Here is an 11,042-nt window from a genome sequence, read left to right as displayed (position 1 = left end):
TATATTTTGTAGCATTTGATTTTTATAATAAGTACGTTTGAAAGCGACATGTTCTAAACCTTTGAGTAAAATTGACTTTATTATAGTGTTAGTGTGATCATTTTATCACTTCTTGTTTATATCTTTTAATTTCTATACAGACACTAATATAGCTAATATAACATTATATGTTACAAAGTAACAATGTTGAATAAGAGTAGTGTATCTATCATGTATGAAATATTAAAGTACTTAACATAACAATACATATGAGGCGTATCGATCAAAATGATTAGAGATAATGACTTGAAAGGGTAACATATTTTCAATTTTGTTCATATTTAGTCACTGAACTTGTTTTTTGTGTTTGATTTACCATGATTTTTTTTGAAAATTTTCACATTTTACCCGTATGACCGGCTATAACCGGTCACGAGGGTAAAAATGTGAGCAATTCCAAATAATTTATGGGTAAATCAAGCGCGAAAAAAATTCATTGACTAAATATAAACAAATTAAAGTTGAAAGCTCGTTACCCTTTCAAGTCATTATCCTTTCTTTTTATTGTCACGATCAATATATTTCTTTTCTTTTGGTTGTAGAAAAATTATTATAAAATTTGAGACATTCATATTGCGGTAAAATACTTATCTTCATCGTTTACACCAACCATTGCATATGTTATGATCAAATTACCAAATATCTTATGTCCTCATTTATTTAAAACCATTTCAACCATATTTTATTAAGTGAGTGTTCAAATCTGTTGCAACACATTCGCCTCACATTCCTCAAAGGCTAGAAGTGAAACCTTCTATTTGGTACCATTTGATTTTTAACAAGTATGTATGAGAGCGATATGTTGCAAATATTTGAGTAAAACTGGTTTTATTTTATTATAATGTTGGTATGATCATCACTTTGTCTTTATATCTTTTTTATTTCTTTAAAGACGTTATTATAGTTAATATAAGGATATATGTTACAAAGTAACAATGTTGAATAAGAGTAGTGTATCTATGATATATGAGATATTAGAGTGCTTAATATGATAATATATATAAGAGAAATTAAATATCATTCTACTGTTTATTCCTACATATCCTCCTACCCAATGAAATGATGACATGTGTAACATTTAATTCTTATTTAATGAGATTTAATGATATTTTAGAATACTAATATGACACATGTCATCATTTAAATGAATTTAAATGGGTAGGAGGATTGATAGGATTAAAAGGTAGAAGGATGTTTAATTTCTCTATATATAAGGTGTATCAATCAAAATGATTATTTTGGATGTTCAAAATTTATGATAAATAAATTATATGTAGTAAATATAAATCTTTATATGTAGTAAATATAAATCCCTATAGACAGGCAACAAATTTGGACACCCTTAACAAAACATGGTTAATTGTTTAAAATAAATTGTGACATAAGATTTTTGGTAACAATTTTTCAATTTTATTCACTTTTAGTGACTGATTTTTTTTTATTTACTCATGATTTATTTTAAATTGGCCATATTTTATTTTTATGACTGATTATAACCGATTATAAATGTAAAATGTAAATAATTTTAAATAATTTATAAATAAATTAAACACAAAAAATAATCTAGTGACTAGATATGAATAAAATAAAAAAATTCTTATTTTTCAAGTTATTATGTGATGTATATAAGATGAGCTATGATGATAATAATTTTGATTGTAGCGTGATAAATATAGCCCGTTACCAAAACTAGACTTATGTAAAGAGCGGATATCTTTACCAATTAATCAATTATCTAAGTTATCAATTTTAAAAACACAACAACGATAATAATGATTTTTATTGTCCATAGGTCATATTAAAAATAAGTAAAATCATATTATTGTTTATTGCAATTAAGAAAGGAGCCGAGTCAAGATGATTCGACTCGGATGTTAAGAGATCCGCCGTTAATCATTTTAAAAAGGAAAAGAAACCCCCTCTCTCTCTCTCTCACACACACAATAATGTCTATATATATAAAGAGAGAAAAAGCTCAGAAATTATGTGAGAGAGAGAAGAGAGAGAAAGAGAAAGAGAAAGAGAAGTATGATGAGCAGCGGGAGTTGGATTAGAATTGCGCTTTCGAAATCTTCATAGAGTGATATTGTTGAATCTGAAAGCGGTTTTGGAGTATTTTTTTTATTGATTTAGATTTCTGGTGAAAATATCAGTAAAACTGTTATGGTTATGGAAAGTAACGAGAGCTGTAGTAGTAGAAGTGCGGAATCATCGCCGCCGCGCACGGTGGCGAACAGTGGTAACGGTAACCGGCAGCAGATGAAAAAGCTAGAGGTTTACAATGAGGTTCTTCACCGACTCAAAGAGTCTTGCAACGACGAAGCTAATGAACCTGGGTTTGATGATGAACTTTTGGCTCACTTTAATCGTTTACCCACCAGGTATGTATATTAAACCTTTACTCTTGTGGTACACAGTTAGATCATATAGTCCAAATCAGGTACTTCTTCGATGTTTGACTGTGTGTTTGTGTGTGTAACTCGGCATGTAAAATGTAGATTTGATGTTTTTCAACTCCGATTAGCTGAGTTAACTTCGAGATTTCGTCATTTCCCATGGTGATTACGCCGGATTACCTTCGTCAAGCGTTTTGATTTACTGGTTTTGGAGAAACCAATGGATTCACGTCTACATTAATTTTTCCATCCAATTCCATAAATATAATTAACTATTGACTTTATATGTATGTAATGATTTTCTGTTATCTCGATACAGTCGTCCTTTTAGCTTGAAGAATGAAGAGTAGTCAAAAACTAGATTAGACCAATATAATAAATATATCAAAACGGAATAGAAAAAGGATAGAATTGCAACAGCAAAATATGTGGGCCAAATTTGAGTTTGAACTTATCAGCTTATAAAACAATTTTTTAATTTTGGCGTTTCTAAGAGATTGTATTTTCTTTGTTTTCGTATACATCAACCGATCATCAAAAGCAATTTTTGTTCGTATTTTTTTGGCTTCAAATTGTCAATGATTGTGGTGTCCTCTCTTCCTCCCCAGAGAACACAAGCTTTATTTAATTGACATGCACTTGACTCAATCAAGATATCCTTGAACACAAACTACACAAGTTAATCTTTAATTTAGCTCTTGCGTAATGATGTATAATACCAATTTTACCTTTCTCTTTCTTCGTTCAAAGTTAGGGTTGAAATGTCTAATCAGTTTCTACCTAAATTCTCTCTACAATCTTTCTCAAATACACACACACACACACGAACTGGATAATGCAATGATAGCGGATGAATTTTATATGCTGCATTGTATTGAAATTGAAGGTATGCACTTGATGTAAACGTGGAAAGGGCTGAAGATGTACTCATGCACAAGCGCCTATTACAACTAGCACATGATCCTGCTAATAGACCTGCTTTTGAGGTTCGACTAGTTCAGGTTAGCTAAATGCACAATTTCACCTACATTTTCAACAATTTTTATATGAGCATTTATTGATATCTTTATATATCATGTCCATTTCCTACTGGTTAAACCTCATCTTTTCCATTGTTCATTGATGGGAACATTTAAAAATTAAAACTATCATCATCATCATCATGGGTTGACTTTGTAGTCATGGTGACCTTTTTTTTCCATGAACTTCAAATGAATTTATTAACAGAAGAAAACATAAGCTCTTTGGTTAGAAGGTCTAAATGTTGTTGTTTATTTACAGGTTTCTCCAACCACTGATGGAAGCTCTGATGAATTAGTTTATTCCAGCTCTCCTAAACACCAAAGGTAAAAATTGTAATTTTTGTCTCATTAACATCAGTGTCAGATACATGTCAGACACAAGACACAGTACAACCTATTATGTCTTGTCTTGAGTGTCAAACTCTAATGGACTTCTTATGCCTCATTCAGCCCATTTGATAGGCCCATTAAGTCATTACTAATTAGTTATCTTTTTTTTATTTTTTAATTTTTTTTTTCTGCACCCTTTTGTGTTGGTAAATGATAATTAATTTTATAACAGTATTCATCCACCACCTGCCTTTGGGTCATCACCTAATCTTGAAGCCCTTGCACTTGAAGCAAGTGAGTCTCAGATTCGAAATGGGGATAGTGCTGTAAATAGCTATCAAATTCTTCCCAGGTATAAAAACATTTACTTTTTTTTTTTTTTTGACTTTAGATATTAAAATTAAACCATGGTAATAGTCTAATAGATGCAATAGCAGAAGCATGTTTGTCTACAAGAATCATCTACTTTTAATTTACTTGTATATTACAACATCCTACTTTCATTTCATTCTGTTACATTACAACATTGTATTAAATGGACTAGATCTTATCTCGTGACACTATTTTATGTTAATTCTTAATTTCTTATACAGGCCTATGCATGAAATTACCTTTTCAATGGAGGACAAACCAAAGCTTCTAAGTCAGGTGCTTATTTATTCTCTTAGTAGTAAAGATATATAGATATTGAAATAAATAAATAAATAAATTTTAAGGGTCCTATTTTTTAATTATAAAGTTTTAAAATTTACAGTTGACAGCTTTACTTGCGGAAGTAGGATTAAACATCCAAGAAGCACATGCTTTTTCCACAGTAGATCGTTACTCATTAGATGTCTTTGTTGTTGATGGTTGGCCTTATGAGGTATTTTCACTTCTACCCCTTCACTTTTTTGTCTAAAGTCAAAAGTTTCACATTAACTTTATTAATTTGTTCTTTTTGCATTAAGTAAAAAAAGAAACACCCATTAACTTTTGTTGTACATTTTTCTAGGAAACCGATCAACTCCGAACTGCATTAGAAAGAGAACTTTTTAAGCTTGAGGTATGCTCTTTCAATATATGAGACTAATATAAACTATGTAATTTTTAATGACAAATCATAAAAAATATTTTTTTTGATACAAATTCAATTATATTTAATGTAGAAACGGTGTTGGCCAAATCAACAATCATTATCTGCTTCAAGTGAGCTGGATCAAACAGTAATGCCAAGTCAACTTAATTTAACAATTCCTAATGATGGAACTGATGTTTGGGAAATTGATTCTCGATTCTTAATACTTGATCACAAAGTTGCATCTGGATCATATGGAGATTTGTAAGTAAATGAAGGAAATAGCAATGTACTTTCATTATTTTTTTATTATAATTATAATATCATCATACTTTCATTTTATTTCTACAATGTTGTAATAGGAAGAAATGAAAGTAAGATGGTATAATAAACAAACTAATGGAAGCATGTTACTATTTTTTTTTTTATTTTGCATTTAACTCTTACCAAAAGTATTTTGGTGGATTTTTGATTTGTGTGACATGTGGATTTGAAGTTAATTTTTTGATTTAGGTATAAAGGTACATATCGTAGTCAAGAGGTGGCAATCAAGATACTTAAAACTGAACGTGTAAACTCAGATTTGCAGAAAGAATTTGCCCAAGAAGTTTACATCTTGAGGTAAAAGTCAATTTCTTTCCTCATTTTTTTTAAAAGACCAAAATACCCCTATTGTAAGTGATTCTGATTCTGATTCCCCTTTGTTATGTACAGGAAAGTCCGACATAAGAATGTTGTTCAGTTCATAGGAGCATGTACTAAGCCTCCAAGCTTGTGCATTGTAACTGGTAATAATATCATAAAATTGCATTGCTATTTCTTGCATTTAACCCTATGAGAAATACTGAAAAAAAAAAAAAAATCATATGGTTCCTATTTCTTAGTTTAATATGATTTAATTTTCTTTTTGTGGAACCAGAATTCATGAGTGGGGGAAGTGTGTATGATTATTTACACAAGCAGAAGGGTACTTTTAAGCTTCCAACATTAATCAAGATTTCAATTGATATATCAAAGGGTATGAATTATCTACACCAAAATAACATCATACACAGAGACCTCAAGGCTGCAAATCTTCTCATGGATGAACATGAAGTAACTTTTTCTTTCTTTCTTTCTTTCTTTCTTTCTTTCTGGATAAATGATATTTATAAAGTATGATGTGAGAAAATCACAACAAACTTGTAAAAAAAAAAAGTCAAAACACTCATATGTATAGACTTTGTTTTTAGGTTGTTAAGGTAGCTGACTTTGGTGTTGCAAGAGTGAAGACTCAGACAGGTGTCATGACAGCAGAAACTGGGACATACCGATGGATGGCTCCTGAGGTAATTTTTTTTTCTTTTTTTCCATTAAGTTTTGTACAGATAAATGAGGACATGAATTAATTTGGTATGATACATATATATTCTTTTGGTTTGTTTTCCCTAATGACAATATTTCTTTTTATTTTGAAGGTTATTGAGCACAAGCCTTATGATCACAAGGCGGATGTTTTCAGTTTTGGGGTTGTATTATGGGAGTTACTAACAGGAAAGGTATATATAATCTATCTCTTCAGAAAAAAAAAAAAAGTCATCGATTTGGTTACATAAAATCATAGCCCCACTTAACTATTGTTGGTTGTGATTAAACAATTATACTTTTTCTGACCTTTAATATTTTACGTTGAATGTTATCTTTTTTTTTTTTTGTTGTTCAGCTTCCATACGAGTACTTAACCCCACTACAAGCAGCTGTCGGTGTTGTTCAAAAGGTAATTAATATCAGATAAATTGTTATTTTGTTGGAATAATAACTGAAAATGAAAAATGGATTGGATTTTGCATATTTTAGGGTTAAATGAAAAAATTGAGTTTTGGGAATTTTCAATTTTCAGGGATTACGGCCGACTATTCCAAAAAACACACTGCCGAAACTTGCTGAGCTGCTTGAGAGATGCTGGCAGCAAGACCCAACGTTGAGACCTGATTTTACGGAAATCATCGATATTCTAAATCAGATAGCTAAGGAGGTAGACTACACTCTCTAATCAAACACATGATTCATATATGTTTTAGTTGTAAAATATTTTCCATATTATGATTGATTCAATTTTCATGTGGAACATGAAATACTATCAAAAAAAATATGATATTAATCTATAAACTTTACAATATAATTGATTGACAACTTAAATTTAAATTTCATGTCAATATAACTAAAATACAATCCAATCTATACATCAAACCCGCATTCATAAAATTTAACAATAAAGCTAATTTGGAGGATATTATATGTGTGTATCCATGTTGTAAATCATTTCTATGACTAAGTATGACTTTTGAGAATATAAAAAAAAAAATCGTATATATATAATTAGGTATTTTTCAGAGTAGAATGCCTTAAAAGAAAAAGCAAAATTAAAAGATATTAGTTTGGTGTATTTAGGTGGGAGAAGAAGTAGATGATCGGCGCAAGGACAAAGGATTCCTATCGGTTCTTAGACGTGGCAATCAATGAAAACCATATTTATAACATTCTTTCACACGATGTTTCTAACTGAATCACCTTACGATAGTATCTTGTACATTGTGCATTAAAAGTTGTACCTTATTCCAAAGTCATTTAAAAAAAAGGCTTTCTCTTGGAAAAAAAAATGTTTATTGATTTTATAGAAGAATACTTGAAGGATGAGATGTGTAAAATTACGTTGAGTGGATTTTATCGGCTTGTTTATATGAGCTCGACTTATTTAACTTGATGGGTTACCAAAGCTTTATAGTTTTTATTCTTAAGTGAGAAATGATGTAAAAAAATTATTTAGAAAAAATCTGAGACTTAACGTGACATGTTGAACAGTGCACATAGCATATGAATGGTGCGGATTAAATGTATCTACGACCTCATTTATAGATTTTTTTTTTGTTATGTAACTTATTTCTATTAACTTAATGAAACAAAAACATATTAACTTAAATATTTCCTAATCATTGAGCGCTTTTAAACGTTTTTTCTTTTTTAAAGTTAACTAATTTACACCCATTGTTGTGAAATGTTTTATAAAGCTCCATCTTTTAATTTGTTTTTCAAACACATATAACATTTATATGCATACTAATACCTAACAATAGCATTAAAAATCAATATATTATGATATACAAAATTAAAGTGAGTACTCATAAATTTAGAGTTTATATTTCATTTTTATGATGTTGCACAATATTTAATTGTCCTCTTTGAAGATTAAATTCATATGACCATTACTAATTTAATATTTAATATTTACTGTTAGAGATTAAAATGAAACAAATTAGTTGGTTAAAAATAATAAAGCTTTTAATGTTAAAAATAATTAAAAGAGTATAACAGAACAATATTGAACAAGGGAGTTAATTGTGCAAAACACAAAACTCAAAATAAATAATAAAATAAAATAATAATAATTAGTAGCAAAAGGTTGGTATATTTGAGGTTGATTCTAAATAATCGATCTCAAGGTACAATTTAAGACAAAGATTAGCCACATTGGTTAATAATAATATATATTGTATCAATTACTTGCATGCATGCATACCATACTTTGAGTGTTATATTTTACAAGCATTTTAAGTATCATTTTGTGTTATAATGTGCTACAATCGATAATATTAAGTATTATAGGTCATTAGTTTGCAATCATTTGGAAAACCATAACTATGATATCACATCCCATCGCTTTCCCAGTTTAAGAAAAAAAAGTGATTCTTCTATATGAATTATGCAATCATGTTTAATTCAATGACTAAAATAAACGGCAAATGGTTGCTCATATGGTATAAGGAGCCACTACGTTGTATAAATTGATTACAAGAAAAAGTGAAGTGTTGTATGATTAATCTATGTTTATGTTATCCTATATTATTAAAACTTATAACCATCGCTATATGTAAAAATACAAAAATCTTTAAACTTCAAGATATGGAAGGTTTTGTGCAAACGATGAAAAATACAACTTCTTGAAAGTCTTCTTCTTCCCCATTGGTCCATTCTTCTCATAAAAATGCAACATAAAGGAAAAAATGATGATATGGCGGAACCAGGAATATTCATAAGGGTAACCCATATTTTTTTGGTGAAAAATAATTGTATGGCACGCTTGTATCTTAAACTCTTAGTTTAAGTATTGTGTATCTAATTAAATTGAAATGGATTGTGGCACTTTTGAGATAACCAAGTTGATAGTTAACCTACAAGCTACAACACAACAACATATTGTATTGCAAGACAACATCAAGTCAAGAGTAGGGAGACAAAATCATCTATCAATGTCAAGTTTATAACCATATTTTGTACATAGCATTCAAATAGCATTCAAATGTACAATACCAAATCACAGAAAGCAAAGTTACAAGAAACAGAAATCACAAGACAGAATGTTGCTAGAGCATTTATGCAAACACCTTGTGTGCATATCAATTGTTTACTAGTATTTAGTTATGTAATTTTGTATGAAAGGGGAAAAGAAATTAAGAGCACTATTTACCAAAATTACATATAGATTATATGACATGACTGATGTGTGCTTTATTATTTATGAGTTTTCTCTCTCTCATTTGTGAACATTAGCATCCTAGTTTGGGATCTTACTTGTGAGTGGTTATATATTAGGATTAGTGACTAAAGTCGAGCATTTAGCATCTAATAAAACTTGGATGACGTGACGATTGAAGTCACATCTCAACCTCCTTCGTCAACCATTACAGCTAACCCTTCAACACTCCCATTCACAACGTTCATTGCTATCAACCAACCTCCCCTTTGTCTGGTGAGAACAGCCGCCATAACCCACTAAAACCACCACTAATTCGCTGCACTATAATCACACCTACAAATCGGAAAAAAGAAGAAGATAAATCCTCGTTTTCTTTGTGAATCCCATCAAACCCACGCACCCTTCTCCATCTCGCTCATCAAACCTGCAAGTCGATTAAAGGGAAAGGGGTTGAACCTTGTGTTCTTTTGTGCGATTGAAGGGAGAACGAGAGAGACAGCTGGTGAAATTCGAAACAGAATAGAAAGGAGACAAATGATAAATTGATTGATTGTGAGAGAAGGAACGACGGGGCTTGAAGAATAAAACGGTAAAAGTGTGCATATCTCGGATGACTTTGAGGGGCATCCCCGGATCCAATATGGATCCGACAATGATGATATGATATTGTGAAAGGATTGTTGTGATTCAGACATCATTGACTTTAAGAAATCCATGTAGAAGATTATGAGATTTTCCATAATAGGGCATGATTGCAACTTCATTATCAAAGATTGTGATTACCAGTAAACTTAAGTCCATGAACACTCTTGAAGCTTAAGTGAAGAAAATCAAGGTTCAAGCTAGGATTTGATGATTATGTTGATATGTAGTTGGGTTTTATTTTTATTTATCATTTTCCCTATAAATGACCTATGGTACCGAGTTGTTAAAGAAGATGCTTCAAATTAGGAATTGTAATATCTTTTGGTTGTTAAAATGACTATGTTTTGGTGGTTTCAAGAATGAGTTATGGCATTAATACCAGTTGATTGATGTCATGAAATGGTTCATATGCAATTTATCATGTATGTCATTGTGACGTAGTAATTTACCATTGCTTGAAGTTTCTATAAATGGAAAAATTGCCAATTGATACGATTATAAAAATGACACGATTTATAAAATTAGTTTATCTAAGTGGCATAGTTTAACATAAATAATCACATGGTTTCCACCATTAACATAAACAAATATACCATAACCAAAACATATTGACATTTATTTGGTCATAACATGTGTTACAAGTTTATCATAACCAAATTGATATTGATATGGTTATAACTTGATTTGGTATACCATAAACAAGTTTAAGCATAACATAAACAAGTCTAAACATGTACATCTACTTATAAATCAACAAACTTCCAATTGCATTTACCATAACATGATGTACTGTTTACCAACTAGCAGTATTATAAACTACTAAGCATACCACGATTTCTTTGTATCAAGCCCAAGGAGACCAAAATACATAGAAATATTGTAACATTGAACCCTCATCCTTTTTTCCATTCCCTTGTTGACTTTTATACCCTTCTTGACTTGCTTTGCCTTTGAACCACCATTACTACTATCCATTGTACCTCCCTGGCCTCTATGTTGGGGATTGTTGATTAAAGCAGTTTTCTAATCAAAACACAATG

At 30.3% G+C, this 11,042-nt stretch overlaps 1 protein-coding gene across 1 annotated transcript; it reads left to right on the top strand.

Moving 5' to 3' along the window:
- The first annotated feature begins 1,989 nt into the window (after window positions 1-1,989).
- Window positions 1,990-7,582, top strand: LOC111899648 (serine/threonine-protein kinase STY46). Its single transcript, XM_023895497.3, has 16 exons — window positions 1,990-2,420; window positions 3,322-3,436; window positions 3,717-3,781; window positions 4,020-4,139; window positions 4,381-4,435; window positions 4,542-4,652; window positions 4,782-4,832; window positions 4,936-5,108; window positions 5,358-5,465; window positions 5,559-5,632; window positions 5,764-5,939; window positions 6,077-6,172; window positions 6,302-6,382; window positions 6,547-6,600; window positions 6,724-6,858; window positions 7,275-7,582. Exons 1-16 carry the CDS (start codon window positions 2,203-2,205, stop codon window positions 7,344-7,346), a joined length of 1,704 nt encoding a protein of 567 aa, XP_023751265.1. The 5' UTR covers window positions 1,990-2,202; the 3' UTR covers window positions 7,347-7,582.
- The last annotated feature ends 3,460 nt before the right edge of the window (window positions 7,583-11,042 follow it).

The sequence above is a fragment of the Lactuca sativa genome, chromosome 4 (genome assembly GCF_002870075.4).
Source record: "Lactuca sativa cultivar Salinas chromosome 4, Lsat_Salinas_v11, whole genome shotgun sequence".
Lineage (NCBI taxonomy): Eukaryota > Viridiplantae > Streptophyta > Magnoliopsida > Asterales > Asteraceae > Lactuca > Lactuca sativa.
This window is presented reverse-complemented; position numbering and strand designations above follow the sequence as displayed.

Coding starts and splice junctions, on each gene's coding strand:
- LOC111899648 (XM_023895497.3), top strand. CDS start 2,203: ATGGTTATGGAAAGTAACGAGAGCTGTAGTAGTAGAAGTGCGGAATCA. Junction 4,436..4,541: donor AACCAAAGCTTCTAAGTCAG/GTGCTTATTTAT, acceptor TAAAATTTACAG/TTGACAGCTTTACTTGCGGA. Junction 6,173..6,301: donor ACCGATGGATGGCTCCTGAG/GTAATTTTTTTT, acceptor TTTATTTTGAAG/GTTATTGAGCACAAGCCTTA.